Source organism: Drosophila arizonae, chromosome 2 (genome assembly GCF_054131065.1).
Source record: "Drosophila arizonae isolate 15081-1271.41 chromosome 2, UAZ_ARI_1.0, whole genome shotgun sequence".
Taxonomy (NCBI): domain Eukaryota; kingdom Metazoa; phylum Arthropoda; class Insecta; order Diptera; family Drosophilidae; genus Drosophila; species Drosophila arizonae.
The window spans coordinates 4482218-4509627 of NC_142922.1; the positions used below are offsets into that span (position 1 = coordinate 4482218).

At 37.1% G+C, this 27410-nt stretch overlaps 2 protein-coding genes across 6 annotated transcripts in view; one reads left to right on the plus strand and one right to left on the minus strand.

Moving 5' to 3' along the window:
• The window catches only part of fru (sex determination protein fruitless), a 171478-nt gene that overhangs the window by 121888 nt on the left and 22180 nt on the right, over positions 1-27410 (minus strand). For all 4 annotated transcript variants that reach the window (XM_089475348.1, XM_089475340.1, XM_089475335.1 and 1 more), the window contains exon 2: positions 14325-14580. In XM_089475348.1, the coding sequence (XP_089331474.1) occupies positions 14325-14566 (242 nt within the window). In that variant the 5' untranslated portion in view covers positions 14567-14580. The remainder of the gene's footprint in view (positions 1-14324; positions 14581-27410) is intronic.
• LOC108620782 (uncharacterized) lies at positions 22654-24517 on the plus strand. Of its 2 annotated transcripts, none has more exons than XM_089461865.1 (5): positions 22654-23057; positions 23166-23284; positions 23357-23477; positions 23554-23904; positions 23978-24517. In XM_089461865.1, the coding sequence occupies exons 2-5, from the start codon at positions 23218-23220 to the stop codon at positions 24102-24104; spliced, it is 666 nt and encodes a 221-aa protein (XP_089317991.1). In that variant the 5' UTR covers positions 22654-23057; positions 23166-23217; the 3' UTR covers positions 24105-24517. The 2 variants fall into 2 exon arrangements, with proteins under 2 accessions (XP_089317991.1, XP_017873214.1); XM_018017725.2 differs by having other exon boundaries at positions 22655-23057; positions 23155-23284.

Below are 27410 nucleotides of genomic sequence, written 5' to 3' on the forward strand. Positions count from 1 at the left end.
TTTTTATAATGATTATCGCCATTACCGACAGTCATTGTTGTTGTTGTTACTGCTGCTGCTATTGCTGCTGCTGCTGCTGCTGGCAGCTACTGTTGCAGTGCTGAGGCAGCTAACAATGCAATCCGTTGCCTGCAATTAGTTTGGGCGTGGGGCGCGGCTGGAGCGCGCATAAATTGCGTTAGGATAATGATCGCGCTTTGGCACAGTAAATCGCAATTCGAAATTCAACGGACACGGCGAGTACAGTTCGAATGTGCTGCCTGTTGCTGCCGCCCAGATAGCAGCAATTGCGGCAGCTGCGGCTCAGAGTTTTAACTGGTTCGGCAACAAATTTGACGCGCGCTGCTACAAATGAGCGCGATAGAAAGAGAGAGACAGACAGAGACAGAGAGAGAGAGAGAGAGGCAGCACGATAGACAGCTAGAGGGAAAGAAAGCAAGCGAAAAGCTGAAGGAAAACCAGTGGAAGGCCAAGCACCAAGCACCAAGCACCGTTTTGGCCACGCATGCTGGGGCGCCATTTAAATTGAGATTTATTGCAGGCAGCATCTTTTGCTATTGCAGTCAATGATGCGCCAGTGGATGCTGCTGATGTTGTTGTTGCTGTTGCTGTTGCTGATGTTGCTGCTGTTGCAGGTGCAGCAAGCAACGGTTTTGTAGCTTAGAAGCGAAAACAAAACTGTAAAACGCTGCCAACGCTTGTCTTTGACCTCGAGCAGGCAACAAACTGCAATGAGTGGGGATAGAGGGGAGAGCGGGAGAGGCGTGCAGCCATGCAACCAGCTGTTATATATAACAGTCAACAAATCGTTGGCCATTCAATCTTAATGAAGTTATTAGGCGAATCAATTTTTTGGTTTTCTGTTGTCTGCTGCGGCACATGCAACAGGCGAAACGTTTTCCCACTGATTTATTGGGCTATAAGTGAAGATGATTCTTGCTAGAAAATGTGGCATATGAACTAGATAACCTGATTGACAATATGCAATGGGTTCAGCGTATAAATAAAATTTAAAATGTTATAAAGAATTGGGTTAGCAGCTAAGCGCATGATTTGAATTTTATTTAATTTTAATTAATTTTTAAAATAATTTTTAATAAATTCGTTCTTAAATTTATAAAATTTTTTTTAAAAATTCTTTAATCCAGTTGTTTTGATAACTTATTGATATAATCAGCATTCCTAGTTCAAATTAAGCTATTATATGAGTCAATTTTAATCATACAAACTATGCCATCTGCTCATTTAGAATCAGTTAGTTAGTTAGTCCGTTTTCGTTTCTATAGTACTTTTTGATTATATGGCATACTAGCTGGCCTGGCAAACGTTGCATTGCCCTCTATATTATTTCTAGGTAAAAAATTGTTGAAAGCTATGTTGTTCAGGCTGGGATACACTGGTAAATTTATTAATCGGATTTTCATTCAAGCACCTTGTTGTAAACGACATTCTTCGTTTTTTGGTCGGGTGCAAGAACAAATAATGCGGATCGTTTGCCAACACGTGAGCATGCCACGTACAATTGACCATGAGAAAAACACGCATTTTCTAGATTGAGGCCACAAATAGTCAAAGATTGGCCCTGTGACTTGTTGATCGTCATGGCGAAGGCAAGACGAAGCGGGAATTGAATTCGTTTAAATTCAAAGGGCATATCTGTTGAGCTCATCGGAATCCTAGGAATAAGAACTTCCTCATCTTTAAATTTTCCTTTGAGTATCAACGCGTGAATCACATTGCTCATCAGTTTTCTTATCACCAAACGCGTTCCATTGCACAGTTTTGGTTGGTTTAAATTTCTAAGCATGCAAATCATGGAGAATTGCTCTTTTCATAGCTGTGTTCATTTCTTGACGCCGGTCAAGTTGTTCTTCCATATTGCCCATGAAGTATATTTGCAAGAATTTTTGCTGTGCATCTTCAATAGGTTGCAATGATCCAATGCGATGGCAAATCTGGTCTTGAATCTTTAAATTCAAAGCCATAGTTATTATAGTTATATTTACAAACACTATTTACAGAAATCTAACAAACTACATTATTCAAAATTTTTTTTTGGCAGTCATAGAAAATAAAATTTTTAACGTAAATTACCTTAAATATCCGTCTCCAATATTTTCCGCCCCAAATTATGTCATTTGGAAACAGGCATTGTATTTTTGAGTGTTCGCTAGAAAATGTCGTGATTCTAGTGTTTCGCCATAAAGCAGGGAACGCAATGGCTATGGTGACCGCTAATGGCAATGTCACTTTACCACTAAGGCAGCACAAACCGGGCGTTTCACCAGCGAACTTCAATGCGCCACAATGCTAGCAAACAACGTCCATTGGACCAATGCAAACTAAACGATTCAAGCTGTAATCAATGGTGCAATCATATCGAAACGCTGCTCGATTCAAATCAATCCTTGAACCATTTCTTATTGCCATTTCACGGGCTGCCTCTCTTTGAGAAGCACGAATTAAGGCCCTTCTTTGCTGGGTACTAACGCGGAGCCTTTCTCGGGCGATTTCTCGCTCTTCGTCAGATAATTGACTCGCGCTATTCCGTTGCCTAATTGCATTATGGGTCCGCCGGGAAAGATTAGATCTTCTAGGACGCGGCATTTTTATTAATAGTAATACTGCCCTCGCACAAAACCATATAAAACAATCGAGAAATATAAATATAAATAATTTACACAAATTTATGTTTGAGACAAACAAATACCTGAACTTTCGAGATATTTAGCTTTTGTAAAAGTCCAAAAATACAATTTTTAATAATTAACTTTTTTTTTCTAATTTCGAATTTTGAATTTTGAATTTTTTATTTATTTTTGATTGTTAGGTTTTAATCTTTTGATTTTTTTTTTAATTTTTGCAGATTTTTCATTTGAAATATTTATAAAGTTTAAAAGTCCGAAAATATAAAAAGCCAAAAATACACTTTTTAATAATTACCTTTTTTTTTTTTTAATTTCGAATTTTTAATTTTTTATTTATTTTTTGAACAGTCAGGTTTTAATCTTTTGATTTTTTGCAGATTTTTGATTTGAAATATTTTTCCTTTTGATTTGAAAAATTTTTTTTTTTTTTTTTTTTTTTTTTGAATAGTCAGGTCTGCTCGAGGTCAGGAGACCGTAGACTGACTGACTACATTTGTTTATTTACTTCTACACTATTGTCAAAACTGTCACTGTTACCAAGCCTACTGGGTATAAAAAAAATTTGAACATTTGGGGAAAAAACCGCGTTTTTCAAGTATTCGGCAAATTTTTTCAGTATTTTTAAGACCCTATACTAAACTCGTTGCGGAGACAAATCCAACAAATCAAAAACCATGAAAATTGGTTCAGCCCAAATCAAGTTATAAGCGGTCTTCACTTTTACACAACTTTCTTTTATATATATAGATTACTATCTATCATCGAATGATTTCAATTTTCTGAAATTTGTATCTTCACTGTTCAAGTATATTCATAATAATAATTATCATGTTAATCACATTATGATTATAATCGGCTGCAGTTGGAGGCATTTTCCGTGACTCTCGCGCAGCGCCATACCACAGAGTGCTTTGCCACTAATTACAGGTGACACTGATTAGCGCGTTGCAGGAGACGAATGCAACGGGGCGTTAAGCAGCTAGAGGCATCTCCTATAAGTCTGCAATGTGGCAAAACATAATTTCTGCATGTCACTCAGACAGGCTGGAGTCGGAATCGGGTCTGACTGTGGAAATGGAGATGGTTGTCAATGCGTCGGCTAATCCTGCTCATCATCTATAGCTCTGCAGCTCGTGGCTCGAAACGAATGCATTTTTTTGTTTGTTTTTGTTTTTGTTTTTAAGAAATCATTGAAACCGGTTGGCAGCACTTGATGGAAAAGTTGCTGCAACACGGTTGCAGCTACACGAAACATCAAGACAGAGGGACAGACGGACAGACAGTGAGACTGACTGAGTGACTGACTGACTGGCTGACTGGCCGGCACCTGTAGATTTTATCCTGGCCATTTGATTGTCTGCCGTTGATTGCCGCTGAGATGCTTTGCAGCTGTGTGTTGCAAGCGTCGTCTGCCTGCCGCCTGGCTGCAGAATTAAGTTGCTGCCTGGCAGCGTTTACATGCTGTGGCTGTTGCTGTTGCTGACTTTTGATGTTTTAATGATAAGATTTTCGCGATTGATTTTTCCTGGCTGTCGAATTTGGCGAATAACCGGTTGCCGGCAGGAAGTGCCGCCAACTGCTGCCAACTGCCACCAAGCGGCGCAGAAACGTGCCGCATCAATCAGTCGCCCACCGCGACCGTCTAACAAGGTCAATGGGTTAATGCAACGAACTGCAAGTAGCACCAAATAGCTAAAGTATATCTCTATATATATACTCTATATACGCCCACAGCGTGGCCGGTCTTTGGTGTTGTTCAGGCAGCAGGCCGAATGGATTACAATAATTGCACACTGCGGCGGCAATTCAATCCGCAAGTGCAACTGTAAAGTGCCACCGTTTGTGGTGCTGCCCGCCAGGCAGCAGAAATAGAAGTTGAGGAGGAGCTGAAGTAGCAGCAGCAGTTGAAGAAGCAGAAGACAACGATTGACAGCAGAGCTGAAGCTGCCACTCAGCTCTTGTGACGGCAAACGGCAAACGGCAAACGGCGCATGTTGGCCATCAAATGTCTAGGCTAAACATTTAGATTAGAAGCGAAAAAAAAAAAAAATAAGACGACGACTGCCGCTGCTGCTGCCGCTGCTGCATTGGCCAGTCTTCCGTCAGGAATGCATTTTTATGGAGCAGACAAGAACAATTGACGTTGCTATGGCCAAGTCGGAGGCTAATCTAAATTGTTGCATGCAACAACAATTGTGCAGAGATACAAGTGTCCGGTGCATACGGTGAGGCAGGTAATTTCAGCTCAGCTAATTGCGAAAAGTGCTCCTGTAATTCCAACGGGGCCAACAGACAACTGAAAGACAACAAGCGACCGACTCCGACTCCAACTCCAACTCCAACTTCAACTGCAACTGCAACTCCAATTGCTGCTACTCTGGCCTGCCTGCACCCTATGAGGCCCCTCGGGTAAGTGACACCTACAGCGGAGACAGCTTTGGCAATTGTGCTTGCCAGGCCCCACAAATAATAGCTTCATTGGCCACCAGAATCCGGTCGGTGCCAAAATGGGCAATGCCAATGTCTCTGGCGATGGAATTTGCTCGAGAAATTTGCATTGTCCTCGGCCCCACTTAGCTGACCAAAAATGGTTTGGCCAAGCTTGACATTATTGTGCCTTTGCTGCCTAATGGCGCTTGATGGGCATTTAACTGTCTATCAATTAAATAATTAACGTTTTATATACATATACACATACATATAAATAGATTTATACTGTATGCGACCACATCTCTATTAACTACTCACACGTCAATTTATCTTTCGATTTTTGGTCAGCAGCGATTTTACAGTCGCGACGTTTTGCCATTTACTGAAAGTGTTCAGGCCAAATGCTGCTGGCCAAGAGGCAAAATAATAAAGCAATATACACATAACTAGCAGCCAAAGGTAAAATGGTAAAATGGTGGACCAGGCAAAAACCAGGTAACTGTAACGCCACGCTGAAGGTTAGGCCCACTGCGTTTTGCTTCTGACACACAAAGTGCAGAGCCAAAAATAAGAGCAAAACACAAAGCACAAGTGAAAAGAATGCAAAATGTTTGAAAATTACTAAAAGCCGCTTTAGGGTAAGGTTTGCGGGATGCACTTTCCCTAGGAGTCCATTGATTATGTGTTGTAATATTTTGTATGAAAATAAAATAGCTAAAAATAAATATTTATCATAGTTAGACAAAATAAACGAAAATGAGCTCTATATATAAAAAATATATTTATTAATTTTATTACATGTCAATTAGGAAATAATGGGTATATAATTATGAATTTTTTAATAAAATTTAATTTAAAAAAAAATAAATAAATAAAATAAATAGAAAATAATATAGATAAAAAAATAATTGTCATAATTAGATCAAATATATTAAAATGTACACTACATATAAAAAATATATTTATTTATTTTATTACATATGCATATGCACATAATGCATTTGAAATGCAATGTTTAAATAATATTTAATGTAAATATTTACTGTAAAAAATAATTTAAAATAAATAAATAAATAATTTATAAAATATTCACATTTATAAATTGTTTTATATTTATTAAAGAAATTTCTATGAATTAATTATATTATTAATGAATAAGGAATAAATTAATAATAAATGAACATAGTTAAATATAGGACAGATTTGAATTAAAATATTCATGTATATATAGACATATGCATGTATATAGATATATAGACTAGTAAATAATTATAATTCTACGTGTAATAAACAAAGTATTCTCGTTAATTTTGTAAGAATTTTTTATACATAACAATTTCCAATATTTTTTATATACCAATAAAATCGCATAATAAATCAATTTAAATTGATTACAAATAATGTAATCTTCATTCATACATAAGAATAATTTTTAGTGCATTCGCAACGCCTTATACCTTATCGCTTCGTCTTTTGCATGAGCGTCGGGCGCTGCCTTTCTGGCACAGTAGTTCAAGCAAAGCAAAGTGTCACAAGTTAATTAGATTAAATTAAAAATATGCATAGCATACGCTCTTATACGTAAGTATTGTTATATATAGATGTACTGCCATACGTTCGTATGTACATAAATATTTGCGTTTTTACTACTTAGTAGGTCTCCTACGTCTCTGCTCTGCTTCTGCCTCTGCTGTCAATGTCAGCTTTGGCACCTGCCACATAGAATGCCATTGCATACTTTTAAGCTGGCGCTGCTGCAGTTGCAAGCGCCGCACAAAAGTAGGCAACACATTTTCGAATTTCAAAAGGCAAAATAGAAAAATATTTATTTGTATAGCCAGGAAGTGCTTTCAGCGCACGCAATTTTACGCTGCGCTTCAGACGAAAAATGTAATTTACAATTTTAATTGAAACACTCAATACAAAATCCCTCAATAGCATAAAAATGATGCTTAAAGCATTAATTAAAAAGAAAAGCCAAGCCCAAGCCCGCCGCACTTCAACAATTCAGATGCAAACAAGTCAGCGAAATAATGAAAGCTTACATGCCGGAGCTGCAGGTGTGGATGTGAGAAGTGCGTGCATAGAAAAAGTTTCACTTTTCACTTTTTCAGCTTATGCTAACGCACAAATCTCGAACCGCCGGGCGCAAATGACGCACAGTTCCAGAAGAGGCCCACGCACGCAACGAGCCGAACCAGTTCTAGTGCTTAAGTGTTACGCATATGAGTGCGACTGTATATGTGCATGTGTGTGTGTGTGTGTGTGTGTGTGTGTGTGTAACGCACTGCACTATTATGTAAGGCCCTGGGACTCAGACGTTGCCAAGCTCTCAGCCAGCAGGTCTTGACTACACGCAATACTTTTAATGAAATATGCAACAATCAGAGGCGAGTCCCCAGCCTGGCTGTCTGCCTCATATGACCATCATATTTAGACTCCCTCAAGCAGTATGGATGCATATATGTGCGACTGTGTAAATGATGATCGTTGTGTTTTTACCATTGTCGAGACGTGGCGCATTTTGTCTGGCAATTTAATAACGCCGAACGCAAATTACATTCTCGAATCCGAGCTGCACTTCGACGCTAAGTGACCCAAATTGCCAGCTAAAGGGCGTGCAAGAGAGAAATGTCGACGATGTGGCATTTAGACGCTTTGCCCATGCCCAGGCCCATTCCCATTTACATGCGCCACTGTGCGTATACGTAACGTGAATGCTGCACAAATCATAATTGCCGGCAGCAAGTCAAGTGCAAAGTCTTTTAGCTGGCCTACGGGGCGTATAATAAATAATGTAATTAAATTACCAATGCAAGCAAGCATTGCTAACCCAGGGCCAAGGCATGCATGCGCCTAGCCGAATGGGCTTAATGAGCAGCCATTTTCCATTTAATTAAACAATTGCATTTGCGGACGAAAGCCAAAACAAACACCTACATAATATACCATATTAGAGCAATTGAATATGCATATCAAATGAAGGCACTCAAATATTTATATTCCAAACAGAGCGAGCCCCGGCCCCAAACTGCAACGTAAATAAATTGTAATCAACAGTAAATCAAGCGTCGCATCAGCTGCAGGTGGAAGAGTTGCGTTCCCTGGGCGACTTACAGTGCTACTCCATGCATGGCTGGCAGCTTACTGCTAAGGAGCTGTCAGTCCATTTACTCGAATGATTAGTTGCCCTGGCAGCACAGCAGCCACTCACTATATGCACTCCATACATATTTAAAATTATGATTTGTGACATTGGTCACACTGGCAAAGCCGTTGTCTTGCGGACTGTCAACAGCTGCAAAGCTCGAGTGTAAAGTGTGCACAAACGGCAAAGTTGACAAAAGTTCATTATAAGCAGCATTTGCCAGTGCTCTCCTTATGCCAGGCTTCACTTTAAGACCTTTTTGTTTGCACCGAAGACGAAACTTTAATAAATTTGCCAATTTATTAAATTTTATGTGAACTTGTTTCCTCCCAGTTGCCAATTAGTCAAAAAACTTCAAACGAAAAGCAAAACTTTTTCCGATTTTTATTAGCTTTTGATATTTATACCCAGCAGCAATGCGAAGCAAGTGTAAGCGTGGGGTATATTGGGTTTGGTGACTATTAGTTAGTGATTGGAAGAGAATTGTCTGATGCCAACTGAGTTCATTTCGATATCTTTAAATAAAATGTAATATTTCAATATTTAATTATTTTTTTTTCCTTTTTTTTATTTTTTATTAAAATGATCTATGAATACTTTTTAACTTCATTCACTGCTAGCTCTAGGGTATTTGATAGCCCGCCTCTGCATTTATTTACATAACACTTCTCTTGCACTTTCTTTCTTCAAGTTGCCCATAAATTTCTGATCGCATTTTTATTAAAATTTATTGACACTAAAATAATATGTTTTTATTAAAATACAAAAGCAAATATTTGTCTTAGCTGGATATAAATAAATAAATTTTGGCATTGATTTGACAAAAAAGAAACCTTACCTAATATAGAAAATTGTGTGAAAATAATAATAATAAAGTAATAATGATACAAAAATAATAAATAATAATCAAAATTTTATAGCTTGATTTGAGATATTTTAGATTGAAGCTAGTTGTTCAAATTAATATATATAAATTAATCTATATATAAATAAATATATATTTTATTATATTCGTATGAATAATTTATTAAATAACAACAAAAATATATATCATATATTATTTATGATATATGAAGAAGCAAATCATAGAATCTTTTTCAACATTCGTCCAACTTTAATGAACTCCAACATAAAGATAAACGAAACTGCTCAACTTAAAGTCTTCCCATTAACCTTAGATATAAATCAAACATTCAACAATGTAACACCAAAAATTTCTCTAATATGTTTACAAATTTCTAAGCTCTTGGCAAACAGTTTCATTTTCACTTAATAATTTACAAAAGTTCAAAGTGTGTAAAGCGGCGCCACGCTGCGTCGGGAATGTGCCCGAAACGGAAGCGGAAATGCTGCTGGAGCAAAATATGGCAGACCAAAATGGTGAAGCCATGGCAGAGGCGAAAAGTTAAGCTGCACAGCTTATGCCAAACGCAACCAGAAACTGTGCTAAAAAACTGTAAACAGTTTTTGTACTCGACGAAACCTTGAAACTATCAGCATACAGCATGAAAAATGCAGCAAAATTTGTTGCCCCTTTCCTCTTTTTCCCCACATATTTCCCCCATTGGTGTTGGGTTTTCTGTTCCTCCTTTTGGCAATTGTGATTTATTGACTTGTCCGAGCCGCAGGTGCTCCACTGCTCAACTGTTTGCGGTTTGCTTCCGCAATTACTTTTGCCACTTGGAACTGTTGCCTCTTTACTGTTTACATAGAATGCTGCCAATAGCTTTTACTGTCCACATCCGGCAAACATAATTTCACATGAACTTGGCTGAGCAGGAGTTTTTAATTACAGGTAAATGCTAGGCATAACCATGGGCGATTCCTTTCAAATACATATACATATATACAATATATATATAAGCACACAAGCAGCCACTTAGGCGGGGCAATGGGGCAGGAGCAGGGGCAAGGGGCGTGACTTGGCATACAAACAGCTGCAGCACTTTGCCTATACACACGCATTGCGTGTATGTGCGTGTGTGTGTGTATTGGTGTCAGTGCGTGCTTCCTGGCAGCCCCAGCAGCGCTCAGTTCTCGCCTGAGCCACCACTCAGCCCCCCTCTTGGCTGTCGCCGTTGCCATCCCTGTAGCAGCCTTAGCCTCGCTCTTTTGTGTTTATCCTGCTCCAGTTCCACAGTCTGCTGCATTCATTAGACTTAGCCAAGTGGCAAGCGCCTGCACAGTATTAAATTCCATTAACAGACGCTGCCACAAACTCCGCCTTGGCCTTCTGCGACTGCAGCCTGCTTAATGGTGTTACTTGACTTGGGGGCAAATCCTATGAATATTACGATTATTATATGCTCGTCACATTACTGCTAGGCCTAAACGAGCAAAGTATTTAGCAAACCTGACTCTCCCTCTCTGTCTCTGTTAGCCACGGCTCGCTCCAGGCACAAATTGGCCAAGCTTTGGCCAAGCTGCAGCTCGGCTTCGACTCGGCACTTTGGTAAATTGCAAATTGAGACATTTCCGTTGTGCCTCGAGCAGTAACTAACATCATATCGATACGAAATGTTGATGGCATTGTCACTAGATTACCAATTGGCATGTCCGAGTGCCACAAACTCTGGCACTTGACTTAAAGCCAAGTTATTTGCGTATTTACACGTGCGACTGTTCGACTGCCCAAGGAGCTCGAACGGAAATGCATGACCAATGCTCGGCTGTCAACTTGCCACACGTCATGCCACACCACACGACACAGGGCTGTAAAAATGTGTTGCATTGCATGTGGCATGACTCATTACAACTCTATCGCTGTGTAAACTGAACCTCCAAAAATATTGTGTGCGAACAGGCCTCGGTATATAAGAGTTTTAGCAAGGCATATGCGATGTTCTATGCGCTGTGGCAGCGGGATTCGATTTGAGAAAATATTTGAAAAATTGTTGATTATGGTTAGATTATATTACTATCGAATTCGACAAGCGAGGTGAATATTCATTATAGTTTTACTCGTATACGAATTTTATAGTTATTTGTAAGAGATATTGTAGTTCAATTATTGCTAGATTATTGGCAAATTATTAATAAATAAACAGCTGGCTGGTAATATGTAATCTAACATAGTCTAGGTATGAGAGATAGATAATTAAGTTCATTTATATTCAAATTTGATATATAACTATTTCATTTTATGTTATGAAAATTCGTAAAATTGCTAGAAATAATAAGTGTACTTAGATCCACATTCATTTTATATATATTACTGTATTATAAATAAGCCAATCCTCCTTTACTATAAATAGCTGAATAAAGCTATTATCCCAGGCTATAAGGCAACAAATGACCTAAGTAGTTTAAGCTGGCAGTTAATGTCCAATCAATCAGTCAATCAGTCGATCAATCATTCTTAACGCACAGTATTATATTTCTATCACAGAGGAGCTTAAGAAATCATAAATATTTATAATATATGAAGGTATTTTTACTTTATAAAACCCCAACAATAGTATACGCAGTACTCCATATATCAGAATATTACGTGCTTTTCATCCCCTGTAAAGCCCTAAGTAAGAGTATCAAATGTCAACATCAGAGCAAATGAAATTAGCGTGATACGAGGCAATCGCATAGCGCACATTAGGGTTCTTGTAAAGACATTTCCGTTAGATTTGATTATCGTCAAGGTATGCAGGAGGAGATGTGGGCTCATAATGCTCGATTGAGCAATGGGCTTAATGCAGATATTTGAATCTTATCGCACGTTAAATTGGTATTTGCATGAACTTGACGACAATAAAGGTAAAATTGCTATATACACGAGCAAATATGATTTTTGATGGGTTCACTTCGAAGGGGTTTTTTTTTTTTTTTTTTTTTTTTAAGTACTTCAGTTGCATGTGCAGCTCTTGGGATTAAGGTATTTGAATTAATTTTAAAAAGTTACTTGGAGAGTTTATGTTGCATGTTGCTGCATCGTTTGGCAGCTTTAAGAGACTCACAATATTTTTAGTATTTTTTGTTTTTTTGTTTTTTTTTTTTTTTTCGGCATGCGCACAATGCAGCTAGATCTTAGGTTCTATATAGATCTAAGCTTATAATATCTATATATGTTTTACTTGGCAGCCCGACAGGCCCTTCACATGCTGGGCAGCCCCACTATCGCTCCACTAAATGGCTCCATGCCGCACTCGGTATGCACTACGTTGTGTGGGTTAGTGTATCTACGTTGGCTAGACACGCACGTGATTTTCTTGTTATGGAGGGAGTAGAGATAAATGTAAATGGCTCTTGACTTACCGCGCTCGTCGACAGGTTTTTGGGTGCTTGTTGATTGTTGGTTAGGTTAGGTTTTCATTACATATATAGGATATATAGCAATTGTGAAAGAGAGAGAGAGATATATATGGCTAATACTTTTGCGACTTGCTAAGCTAATATATTGTTGATTGTTGATTGATGATTGAAGAGTGTTGATTGATGATCATCTGCTCATAGTGTGCGTTTGTGTTGATTGAAGACGTTGGCAACTTCGACGCTGTCGTTGGGGCTCAGTTTCCAGGCTACTCACAGTTCTCCTTGACTTTGGCTTACGTATGTATGTACTCTATGTATATCTCTTGGGATTTTTTTCGCATGAAAAGTGTTTGCTTTACAGTGGCTTACAGCTACTTAAGTACAAGTTTGTGTTTTGCTACCAATTCGTGGGTTTAATTTTATGTTTGTTATTTTTGTACTCTTGGCTTAAAATTTTGCATTTTACAATGTGCTCGTTAGGTGCGTGCTTATGCCCAGGACTTGGGATTGATAATAGTTGATGGGCATAAACATGTATCGCTTAGAAAACTAGAAAATTATTGGCACTACTTAGATTTATGTAAATATGTTGTGATATAATACCGGTATACATTATTTATTAATATATATATATATATATACTGATACTAGTTTATTGAATTTCATAAATATATTCTAATATTTTGTATATTTGTTAATAGAATATGACTTATTGTTTGAGTTTATTGCTTTAGCTGAACTACAAATTCTACGATTTCAAGAGGCTATTCGTGTACGTATACTTCGAGTTAACATTAGCTGTATTTGTTATTGTTGAAGCACTAAGAACTGGATAAAACTTTCGAATATCGAATATATTGTATATTGTTCACTACTGAGTTAACTTTAAATGCGTATATATATGTATGTTCTATATCTATGTTTATGCTGTAGTTATATAAGTTTCGGGAACAACTGGACCCACAAATAGCTGTCTACTAAAATACTATATATATATTAATATATATATTGATTTGTAGTTAGAATATTGGCTTTAGTATATCATTTTCGTATATATGTTTATATATATCTGATATTTGCATTAATTATATGAATAGTTGATTATTTAATACTCTGATCTGGGCAAAGTTCAGTAGTCAAAATTTACGACTATTTCTTAAGTTAATAATATTGCTAGATATTGTTATTAAATGTACTTATGTATATTAAAGATATATCTCTGCTTCAACGGTACAAGTGCTCTTTTCTGCTCTGCAATAGCTTACGATCTATTATCTATATCTTATCAATAGTTGGTGTCGTTTCTTACAGGGATTACCATATGCACACATTCAGCTTTATGAGCTAAGTTATCTTTGAATAGTTTAAAGTTTTATTATATCTTATCTTAAGTTATCTTAAATAGCGTAGCAAACACTTTTCCTTTCTGGCAATTGTTTTTCTCATTGGAAATCTCTCTCTTTGATGGGTTTAAAGTCCAAATTAATTTTTGTAAAGGCTCAACAGAAGCGATAAGCACTTTAATTAAAATGACTCTACGTTAAATTGACTTTCTTTTTTTTTTTTTTTTTTTTTTTTTTGTTGGCCGTAAGTATTTAAGGGCTATTTAGTATTTACTTTAACTTGATTTGAATTTTTTAAGACAAACAACAAAAACTCAAACTTGATTTAAATTCAGTTTGCATTCATTTTGGTGTCGGTTGAGGCGCTTGTGTTGATTGAAGACTTAGCATAGAAGAAGTGTTGATGGGTTGCTGATGATATGCTTTTGGGATCGATTTACGATTCGATATACTTTCAATTCTGTGCTCGCTTCTAGCGCTCTACCGGCTGCACACTCGACCCGGGCTTACCTCGGCGATGCGGCTGGCAGCGGCGGCAGCGACAGCGGCGGCGGCGGCAATGGCGGCGGCGGCTGTGACCGCACATCCGACTCAATGTGACGCTTGTGCGGCGACTGCAGATCGAGGGCCGCGTAGGCGGCATGCGTGTGTCCAGCCACGCCCAGCGGCGAACTGCGCGGCCGCATGGTAAGGGGCGGACCGCGAAATAGCGCATACGGATTGCCAAAATAATCCTGTGAGGTGGCCATCATAGCGAATCGTTGCACTGAAAAGGATAAGGGAAATGAGATTGATTAAGTGGGCAATTTTTAAGAAAATGGAAAGCTTAGATAGTTGGAAAGGCAAATAAGTCCTTTATGCGCTTAGGGCTAAAGCAGTTGCTTTTTTATGTAGGTGAGCTGCACTCCACTGATGAGCATAGAAGCTAAGCCACATCTGCCATATATCATTTAAAGGTCTATCCCAATGATGAGTAAAGATAATCTACCTCACATATTTTATATACTCGCATATGTAATAATATATCTTGTATATATGTTTAATAAACTTAAAAAAAAAATAATAAAGAAAATTAAAAAATAAATAATTAAAAAAGTTTGTAAAAATTATTTAGGTTTTGTAGAGTTAACAAAAAAAAAAAAAGTCCTAATAAAAATAAATAAATAAAATGCAAAAAAATTTTAAAAATAATTAATAAAGATAATCTACCTAATATATCTTATATACTCGCATATGTAACAATATATATTGTATATATGTTTATGGACATGTAATTTACAGGCATATAACTGAAAGGTCTATAACTTAAGAATATAAACCTTCAAATTCTATCTATCTAATATGTAAAATAGTTACCTAAGGCAAGCTGGTAATAATTATTTTTGATTTTTACCATAAAAATTAATTTTAATAATTAAAAATAATTTATTTAATTACTCAAAAAAATTTTTAATTTTTAATTTTTTAATTTTTTGTTATAAAAGTTATAATTGTTACGGTCCCTGCAAACTTGGTAAAATTTCAATCTTATCAACTTTTTATTCCAAAAGAGTAACTTACTTTAAAATTAAATGTTTCTAAGCCTTTAGCCCGTTAGCTTATCGTTCAATGTTAACTGTTTGATTTATCTAGCTAATAACATGAGTTTTATAACAGAATAAACAATTGTACTCTCTATCTATCTGTATATCCTCGCACCTATTTTCCAGTAAATTAAAAGCAAATAAAGCGACCTTAAACCGTACTCTCACTCGCAAACATTCATATTCATAGACACTTTTCGAAATTGTGGCATGTCAATAGACCATTTTTATGGCCAGCCATTCAGAGCTGACTAAACGATGGTAGCTTATGTGTGTGTGTGTGTGTGTGTGTGCAATGTGCGTGTCCTGTCCATTCATGTTTTTTAATTTAATAGTCATGTAAATATGTGAGGCACGCGACTGCATTTAATTTTTTGTTGTGAAATGAAATTATTGTAACATGTCCATTTGATTGATGCCCACGGCACGGATTCAACCACGGATACAGACACACACACACACACAGACAAACATACAAACATGTCGAACACGCCATAATTGACGGAATACAACAGCTATTGAGCGCCGAACAACGGACAACGGATAACAGACAACAGACACCGAATAACGGACAACGGACAGTTGACAGCGCAGAACATGACATGACGACAGTGCCCAATGCATGTAATTAAGTGTCCTGTCCCCGCCCATCGCTTTAAGTGCCGCCCATTTTGGAAAGTGCGCGTAACGAGCAGTTGATGATAGTGTCTCCGCATTCCCAGTAATCAAGCCAAGCAGCAATTATTGGCGCCTATTCTGAAGCAATGAACACTTTTAAATTGAATTGTTTGTGTTTTGGCTAATTGCTGCTGGCCTTCTAGGCAAATATTGTGGGTGAGAGATGGAACAATATTTAATGATTTTTAAATATACACCAAAAATAAATAATTATCTTATGATACATGTAACTAAGATAACATAAATTGTGTATATTAATAATTTCTATTAATTATTTTCAACATTTAAAGGAATAGAGACGTGTAAAATTATATAGTAAGGCATTTTTATTTCACCTCTCATTTACCCTCATTTACTTCATTCGCTCACCTCCCTTAAGTCTCAAGCTCATTTCCCTTGCTCATCTGCCTTGCCTTTCATTCCTAGCTGCACAGCAAGTTCAGGTAAGCTCGCAGGAGGTAAGCAAACACAATTTATTCTATTTGATGCTTTTATTTGGCATTCTTAGCTCCCTTCATTGACTCAACATCCCGATAAATACATATAAACACATGTATATGTTATATTCGGTACATATGTAGACGTAAAAAATCTATTTAACATTAATATTTTTAAAATTAATATATATGTTTTTGAAATTTTTTCAATATAATACAAATTTTTTAATCATTAGTTTTTTTTTTTTTTTTTTTTTTTTTTTTTTTTTTTTTTTTGTAAGCACACTCATAGCAATTCATATTAAATAATTTATTATTCCAAATAATAAAGTAATAACAATTTATATTCAAAAATTAACTATTCTAAATTTATTTTCTTTATCAACAGCAACAAAAAAGTTATAAATAAATACAATTTTAAAAAATAAATAAATAAAACTAAAATATTATTGCCTTCAAGTCTTTAAAAATTTCTTTCTATTATCAAGTCTATTAATTAGGAATTTAGAATTAAGAATTAATAAGAATTATTGATGCTTTCTCCAAATTCAATCAATCAATTCATAAGTTTAAAAACAAATTTAAAGTTTTGTCAGATTTCTTAAACACAATTTGCAAGTGTTAAAATGAAATATCGAAAGAAATAAATTTAAATACCTCAAATGTATGCATAATATAAATATTTATAAGTTTAATAGAGGCCAGAAATTCCCAGAATCCACTCAAACAAAGATCAAGGCACTTTTTTGTTGTTCTTTCAGTAAGCCACATGCAATAATCGCATTAAGTGTAAATTTCAGGGAATTGCTGTTGGCATTAATGCCAGCCACCAGCACGGTTGATTCGTGAACGTGATTTTGTAAGCCAGTGTAAGCGCACTCGACGGATTAACGTAATTTCCAGCCAATTGGCATCAAGTGGGCAACATGCCACACTTTCTGAGCCACAATTAAGTGTGCCACAAATCGCATTGCATGGCATGCCACACACACACAAACTCATGTACAGTAAACGCTCCACACAATGACCAAATGCAATGCGCTTTCTTAATGAATGCTAAGTTTTTGTTTTTTTTTTTTTCTACTCCTACTTCTTCATTTTCTATTTTCCCTATTCCTATTTTCCGTTTTCTTTGCCTTTTTTTTTGCATAATTTAACGCGACAGCTCAAGTGCTGACTGATTTTCCAGACGGCGGAACGCGTTTACGTTGGCGTTGGCGTTGACGGCGTTTAACTTTTGCATAATTACGTGTAAGAAAAAAAAAGTTGCCAGCTTGCGGATTTATATGAAGTTCGCAGTGGCAGGGCGGCGGTTCGAACTTTCCAAGAAATTTGTCTAAAGCTGCTGCAAGAGCGAGCGCTAGGGTGGGAGAAGTTAAGGGCGCTTCCTTGCGAAGCAAATGTATCAGAGTTGAGCGATATGCGCACAGTTTCAACTATCAACATGGAACAACTTTTTATATCATCAAATGCAAAGCAAAGGCACAGTGGGACAGTTCGCAGATGTGAATGACAGAAATATATATGACAACAGTCTACAAGCTGTTGTTGAGAACTTTAATACGAGCTCAAGATATATGTGCCTACAAGATGTGTTTATAATAAAATAAAAATGAGCGTACATAAGAAAAATTGTATACAAACATAAATCTAAAATCTAAATTATTTGTATATGCCTATTTTTCTTATTTATTACATATTATTTGAGCAACATTTAATATTTTAATAAATTAAAAAATATTTTATTTATAAATATGTATATAAAAAAAAGTCATCTTACAGAAGGAACAAAAAAACTTTTCATAAAAAAAAAAAAAAAAAATTATAATTATAATTTATAATTAAAAACAAATTTTTATATTTTTAAAATTTTTGCTCTCACTGTGAATTGCAGCTCACCGTGCGTCGCTAATGGCACGGCCATGCCCCAGAGTATCGTTGGCTTTAACTTGTATGCACCTATCCATGCAAACACAAAACACACACACATATGTTCACCTGCACACATGTACAAGTCCACACACACTCACATGCACACATGCGCGCTGATAAATCTGGAGCAATGGCGTCAAGTGCACGCTGTCTTCACTGGGCGACGCGACGCGGCACGGTTGCAAATAGGCCAGACGTTGTGCGTCGGGCACCTACGCGCACATTGGTGTCACCTACTGAACTGAACCGAACTGAACGCAGCTGAACGTGAGCGTGTTGCTGCCGGGAATCTGGCAAAGTAATCTCTGCTGCTAAGCATTTACAGCAATTGCTGCTGCGAGTTGCGGCCTGTTAATGAGTCAAGAAATGGTATGGCCATAAGCACGTGTGTGTATGTGTGTGTGTGAAGGTGCGTCTAAGTGCGTTGGCGTCAACCCAAAGCCCAACAGACAAGGACAACAATGGCAGGCGTAGACAATGCCGCCGGATTGTTGTTGCTTCTGTGTTGCCTACTTTTGTGCGCTGCCTTGGCGACCTTCTTGGAACAGGGCCATAAACAAAGTACATCCCAAACTTGTGCGTCTATTAAACATAAAAGCAACCAAACAGCTTAGGTATGAGTCGATTTAATGCGATCGAGTGTTGAGCTGGTTTGTTTGTCTATTAAACACAGTAGGTGAGAAAGAGAGGGAAGGCAAAAGCAATCTTCAAATCAATTTAAATGATTAAGATAGCCTTGCAGATAAATACTTATGACTTAAGCATTTAAAGTATAGTCATACTATTATAATAATACTACATATTTAAATAGTAAAGCAGAATTGAATTATAGTGAGAGAGAGATCTTGTATGGGCTATTGCAAAACCATGAACCGAATAGGTTTGTGTCTTAGCTAAACGCTGTTCATCTCTGTATACAAATACATACTCATTCCGTAAGAGAGAGTGAGACAAAGGTAGCTGTTGCTGAACATAGCAATGCCTTTTGCTGAGTGAGAACGAGGTGGGTAGCTAGACCCTCTGCTCAGAGTCATTACGATTGCCAATGGACGAAGAACAGAAGACGAAGACAGACGAAGAACAATTGTCACTGCTCAAGCTCCATGTGAAACAGAGCTTTGATGCCAAAAATACATACATACATACATATTTGTATAATGAAAAATGACAAGATCTTTTCTAATAAGGATTGTAAAATCAATTTGTTGATTAATTATTCTAATTGTCATTAAATCTATAAATAATATAATTCGAAATTGTAAGTCAAATCATTAATTTTTTAACGTCTTATTGTTAGCTAAGTTAGCTGAGTTTCGCTCAGCTTGAGCTTGCAGGTTAGTTCCATTAGTAACCATCGGACGCAAGCTTAAAGTTTCTACTGTACTGTAGGTATTTATGCACACCTTTACCTATATATTGACGAGTATTAGAGGAGTATACTTATTGCTCTCTTACAGCTCGTGCTGTTATATAAGCATTTGCCTGACTTTTAATTAATTGAACCACTCCGCGATTTAATGGCCTGAGCTTTACAAATGCAAAACTTTGACTGCAAATAGAAATTAATTGTGGATACTCTGGACGAGGGTACTGTTAATAGGATGTGAGTTGTGTATTGAAAGTATATATATTTATAGTAAGTATAAAAGCAGGTCGATAGATGGATAGATAGATATAGAAATATTGGTATAAAGATATATACATATATAGATAGGTAAATATATATTTCTACGTAACATTTATCAACCTATATTGACTATAAAATTTTACTAAAAATATATTTTTAAAAATATTTTTCATTTTCTTAACCATTTTGACATATTAGTATATTCCGAATTATAGAGCTTAGATGAAGTCTATCCTTTCTAAACGCAGGGCATATAGTCTTCGCCTTGTAGCTACTCATCATTTTTAACCTCACTTTTCTTCTGCTTTATGTTACTTCTTGAAAGTTGTGACCCGCTCGCTATCAGCATGCAGTGGGTAACTTTTGCTGACTTTTACTTTAACATTGTGTCTAAGGCCACACAGCCCCAAGAGCCATCGGCCACGCCGGGCAAGCTCTAGTAAGTTTTGCGAGGGGGCGTGTGTTGTTGGCCAGCGGCCTCAGTGGAGAGATAAGCCTTTGTTGCATTTTATTGCGTTAGCCCGTCGTTTTGCGGCTTAGCGCTTTAAGACAACAAATTGAATTTGGCGCCAGCTGTGCAGCTCTGTGGAGTCCACTTGCTTAGACAAATGCATAAGCATAAGCTGATTTGCGGCAATAGCATTTGATGCACTCTGTTGCCACGCCCCCTCCCTATGCACCTCTGCTACTGTTGTTGTTGCTGTTGTTATTATTGTGCTCTTTGCCAAATAGCTTGGCGCTCTTTGTGCTGTTTGACTTGGCTATTAGCTTAGCTCGACCACAGCACAAATGTTATTTAGTTTTTTGTTTGCTGCGCTCTTATTACATAATACAAGTGCAGCTGCAGCGACTCCTGCCAGCCAACAATTGTAGCCATTCAATTTGGTATGCCAAATGCCACGCCCCCACCTCGCAGCCCCACTGTGTCTATGTATGTGTGTGTGCGTTGCCTGTGCAGCACTTTGTTTGCGTGCAATTCCGTAAAGTCCTGTGCGTGCATTCAGGTTATTCCAGCAGCTCAGGCGTTTGACATGAAAAATGCATTTTATTGGGATTATATTTATATGGTGTTCTGCCACCCAACAGCGCCATCAGCACCCCCGCCGCTGCACAATTAAATCAGCTTTGCCATTTAAATTTGACTGGCTGCAAAATCCTAACTAATATGCAAATTCAATTAAATTTACATTAATGTTTGTTTAGCTAGCTGATACATATATATTTTTTGCGCTTCAGTGTCAATTTTTTTTTTTTTTTTTTTTTTTTAATGTAATTTTTGTTTTCGCACTTTTAATTCAATTAACGCCACGCAATTTTCGCAAAAATGACAACAACAACTGCAATTAGCCATTTTGCTTTGTGCAGAGGCGAGCGTTAATAGCCAATTACGTGTCTCATTTTCAGCTACACGCACACACACACCCGTACGCAGCCACACACACACACATATGTGCATGCGTATTTACTGTTGTCCATCTTTCGGCCCACTCAGGTGCGTGGCTGTGGTCGCTCGCATATAGTTTTCCTACGTGCTCGGCTTTCAAACTTTGCGATTTGATGTGGCCAGCGCTCGTCTCACTCAACATTAGTTTATAATTTTGATTGTGCCAAATGGCTTGTTTGCCGTTCGGGCCTTATCAGCACTATAATATGCTGCCTAGCGAGCACCAAATGCATATCATAATTGAGTGCTCATATGCACTTCTATCCACTTGTTTGTCAAGCTCTTCGAAATAAGAGTGCTTCAGCTGAGAGTACTTGAGCGTGATACCTATTCTCATAGCAGTGTTTGGTTACATTTCCACAATGTAATATGATCAAAAAACAAAGAAACATTGAAGAGACCAGCATTCCATACTGAAAATCGCAGAGAACGGTTATATGTTTGGCGTGAGATGTAGATAATTAAAACTATTCTCTACCCTGACCGGGATATATTCTTATAAATAGTTTAATTTATATTTAACTCCCCACTCTTATCAAAGATATAAACTTTATGGGATATGACACGCCCACATTTGCCTATCTCTTAAATGTTCACAATATCATTATACTCTGTATATTCATTATCAAAGGGGTTAGGTTATCAAACAAAAAGTCGAATATAGAGAGATAAAGAGAAGCAAGAAATCAGCGAAAAAATGGAAAAAATTCTTGAATGACAAAAATCATGGAAATTAAATGGACACAAGGAACACCTCAAGTGTAAATAGGTCAAGCTGAAAAAATTTAAAAGACCCAGAGCAAAAAGCACTGAGAAAGGGAACAACGTTGAGTACAAATTATGAGAATCGCATAGAAGGCGATATGCATGAGGCTAATTGGTGATAGAGCAGTAGAAGAAATTAAGATTATAGATGCAAAATTCAGGCAGAAAGAGGTTAAACAGTAGCAGAATAATGGAATATGTATATGGTAGAGCGAGAATTAAAAAGAAAGAGAGAGAAGATTTAAAGCGTTCATGTAGGTGAAATACAGAAATCACTCTCAAAGACAGTGAGAGAGAAATGACAAAACAATGTGTATTAAATGACTTTTATTTAGATGATATGAGAATCACATACAAAAGTATTTTTCAAAATAAGCACTGATTGAATGAGCAAGAAATAATTATTTTCTATTCAAAATATCTACACAACATAGCAACTGCTTCAAATTCTAAATTCTTTACAGGCATTCCATTCAGTTCGGCTTACAATAGGCTCCAATTGATACACTTATAAATAATAAATACTATAATAATTAAATATAAATAAACAAAATCAATGGCTCATACACTTTAAGCATTCTCTCTCTCTCGTGAGGAAAATTCTTAGAATTTGTCATGCTCGGCTGTCAATCAAACATTTCACGAACGCTCTACACTCACGAGTCCGAAGTTCTTCTATCTGCACATGCTCATGCTGCTCATATATGTATAAACGAAATTGCCTATAAACAATTATCAGAGTGGACTGCAGCGATGACTTGTCGCAAAAGCCTGATTGTGAGTCAACGTTTAGCAACTGTTTATTTTCTTATCGCTATCGTCGTCTTTCGTCGTTGTTCATTCGTTGCTGTTGTTGCGGGCTTCCATGCGAAAGCTTTAAAATAGAATCAAACTTGATTACGCAACGCATTCACAATTGGACGCAGGCCCATGGAAAATGTTCAACAGCCTCCTCTCCAATCGATACAATAAGAAGCGCGAAATGTTCTATGCCCAATATGAGGGTGAGCCACTTGATGATTGATTATCTAAGAATATATATATATATATCAATGTATATTTGTATGCTTTTGCAGCGACACGTCTGCGATATAGCAATCTGCCTGTCTATCAGCGACCGGAGGAGCCTTTGGGCAGTAAATCTCTGAAATGTGCTCGCAAGAAGAGAAAACACGCTGACTACGATTACGATGGGTGGTATGTACAGAGGGTGCTGGGGAGGGGGTGGACGTTATCTTTCAGCCCATCTAGAATCTAATTAGCCCACCTTCAGGATCGCCGGACACTCAGTGCCGATTGTGGTGCGTCGCGCCATTGAGAACTGGAGCTGCTGCCAATTGATGGAGCGTGTGGATAGTCTGAGCAGAGATGGCTGCAGCAGCTGGCGCAGCTGGCCAACGGAGCTGGATGAGGCGCTGGCTGAGCCGAGACGTTCGTTGCGCCTGGCGGATAAGCCAAATTTAAGGCTTAAGCAAATGAGCCAGCCAACTTTGAGAGACACAATTGGCTCAGTCAACTGGCAACAGCAGCCCACTTCGTGCCCCGCCCCCGACAGCTCGCCGAATAGGAAAATGAATAACCAAAGCTCGGCCGAGCAGCTGGCGCCGCCGACTTTTATCGATGGGTGCGTGGCGCTGAATATAAGAAAACTTTTCCTATTGACCATTTGTAATGGCTTTCTGCCTTTCCGGTTGCAGCTTGCCCCAGCTGGAGTGCAGCATGTGCTGCAAGCCTTTTGGCCATGAGTGCGACTTGCAACAGCACTCGCTCGACGATTGCCGCAAATATTTGCTTGCCACACTGCCCAATTCGAACTTGAGCTGAACTGAACTGAACTAAACTGAGCGAAGCGAGGCGCTGGGTTGCTTACATAATCTGGTCAAGTACTTGTAACTAAGTAGCAAGTGCAACCAGTTAATCAAACATAATTCAACACGGACGTGGCAGCATCTTGTTGCCTGGCCTGGCTGAGTCCTGCCTTGCCTTGCCTTGCCTTGTTGCCTCATTTAATATTTATTGTTATAGGGTTTACACAGATTTAAATAGCATTTGCTTGACTAATTTATATGCAAGTGACAAACTTTGCAAATCTGTTTGCTTTTGCTTGAGTGTACTTGACTGAGACATACTCTGTATGCATGAAATGAAATGGAAATACAAAAATTAATATTTATATACCAAATTTGGTATAAGTTAATATTTTCAAAACTATATAAAATATAATCTTGTATTTTGAATGTGTAGTTTTCTTTAGCGTATGGTTCATCTTAACTTTACCCAGGCTTAGGGGCTCAAATGCCTATTTGAGGAAGTTTTCCCAAAATATGAATTTCTAAGCTGTTTATTGATTTTCGATTGTGCGTAGATTAACAATTAACAATCAGTTTATAAGTATAAAGGGTATATATATACCCAGAATAGGGTATAACTCATTGTTAGAATATATGTAACCAGTAGAAGAAAGCTTTAACGACCTCCTTGAACTATCTATATTTTCAGATGTAATCAAGTAATTTTCCAGAATAATTTTTCAATTATTTCGCCTCTTTTCAAAAGCGGACCTAGACTCTAGAGGAAATACAGTAAAATCCTGCGTCTAATATACTATATCTTATCTACTCTTTATAGTATGGGGTTCTTTATACACTATATATCATATATAATAATGATTGAATCTATGATATGATATTCTATTATATAAGAATATACATTAAAGCCACTCTAAAAATTAATTACCGCTCCTCAAGCGAAAATTTACAAAATGTAAGCGCAATTGAGTTAAATCCCTTTGTTAAAAATTTGCATGCCAATAAAGCTAATTATAGCAAGTATAAACATGAATTAGAGTTGCTTTCGTCGCCGCTTTAAGAGCAAATAACTTAAAGCTGAGGCAGGAAATTGAAAAGTTGAAAACAATTTGCAATTCCTTTGCCCATAAAGAGAGCGAAAGGTTAGCTCCTGCTGCTGCTCCTGCTGCTGCTGAGCTGAGTAAAATATGCACTTATTGCGGCTAGTTTGCATTTATATGAATACCTTTTGCTACCTAAGTAGAATCCAGAACTTAAAAACAAGGATGCCAGCACGCAGCCAATAAAGTTCACATGCTTAAGCGGTAAATAAAAGTGCGAAGGAATTTACAGGTGTGTGCAGGTGTGCATCGAATGTGTGTGTGTGTATATGTAGATGTGTGTGTCTCTGCACAGTTATAAACACGTCAAGCGGCTTTACCATTGACAGCGCAAATTGATGGCAACTGCCAATGGCAGGCGAAAGCCGCAGTCAATGCCAATGGATTGGACGGAGGGCATTAAGGGCTTGCAAGCCTGAGCAATGTGTGAACACGCCCCCTTTTAGCCACAGCCCTGGTACCGAAAGTATGTCTGTAAAATTGATAAACTGCTCAAGTAAGTAATTTGCATTGCAAATGCAGCTTTTTGTGCAATTTGTAACTTGCGGTACAGTAAAAACTTGACGGCTCACATATTGACAGTGCAATTAAATTTTTAATTACCAAGCGAGAGTGCGTGTGTGTGTGTATGGGTGTGGGTGTGTGGGTGTCTGTACAAATAGTTGTTGAACTTCTTGGCATGTCGAAACATATGCAGACATTAAATTTATTAACAGAATTAATGCGTAAAGTTGGCTAGCAAGACAAAGCCAAAGATAAAGAGAGAGAAAGCCGCATCAAATTTTCGTGAAGACAAAGTGAAAGCAAACAGCTAAAGCGAAAATTTCCCAGACAAAGACAAAGAAATCATTTTGTAGTTTCTCTTTACTTATTTCTCTCTTTTTTACTTATCAAGACACTTTTTTGTAGTCACTTCTATACTTGAATATTAACAGTCAGAATTTTGTAATATCCTGCAGAAGGCTTGACTCAAAAGGGAACTCAAAATCTTATTATAAAGCACAATGTAAGACATATCAAGTTTCAAATTATCGTAGATGTTTTAATTATTATGATTCTACTACGCATTGATAATTGGAAACTAGGGTTTAATATTAATATAAAGAGCTCAAAATAAATTTTATAGAATTTCGTTTTTGTTTTATAATGTAATAACATGTGTATTCCCTTAAGTATTTCCTCAAATACTTCCTATAAGTATTTTTTTCTAAGTAGCTCGTATAGTATTTCCTCTTAGTATATCCTCTATTTCCTGTAAGTATTTGCTCTAAGGATTTCTTCCAAGTATTTTCTCAAAGTATTTCCTCTAATTAGTTTATAGTATTTCCTCTAAGTACATCATTGAACTATTCCCTCTAAGTGTTTCCTCAGTGTATTTCTTCTGAGTATTTCCTCTCATTATTTACCTCTAATTATTTAGTATTCGAAGTATTTCTTCCAACTATTACCTCTATGAATTTCCCCTAAGTATTTCCTTTAAGTATTTCCTCTAAGAATTTCCTCTAAGTATTTCATACAAGTACTTCATCCAAATATTTCCTCCAAGTATATCTTCCATGTCTTTAATGCTTAGCTTAACGATCATCACATCACTTTACAACACTGTACTGACCCCCACCAGGCCTGGACGACTAAAGAAATGTTGCAGCTGCTGCCCTTTATATAGGGAGGCTTTCACTCAAGTCTAAATAGCTCTCGGTGCCTCGTAGGGGTCGTTGCAGCCGAGTCTTAAGTGACCAATAGGAGCATCAACTACTCTAGCTTCGGTTTACTGTATATATATAAGCTTAAATGATCGTCTGTAGTTCCTCTTCGTCCCTAGCTCTTTTTACTGTACCATAGTTCTCTTAAGTACTAGGACTAATGGGTATTTATTAAAAATATTTGTGATAGTTCATAAACCTGTTGTTATTGAGTTTTATACTCGCTTTGCTTCATATTTAATATCCACACATTTATTTTTAGAACTCAAAAAAAAAGTAAGTTATAGAATATGAATTCTTAAGCAATACTCTGTATACGCCTTTACAGCTCACTGCTGAAGCAAAAGTTTTTTCCCTCATTTCCTTTTTTTAACCTTTTTTTTCCCCTCTTTTCCTTGCAATGTCTCTAATTTGTCTTCCCTTTGCTGTCTCTCCTCTTTCACAGTTAACAATTCTTTATTTTAGCAGTGAAACAGCCATTCGAAAAATTTCCTTTTCACACACACACACACACATACA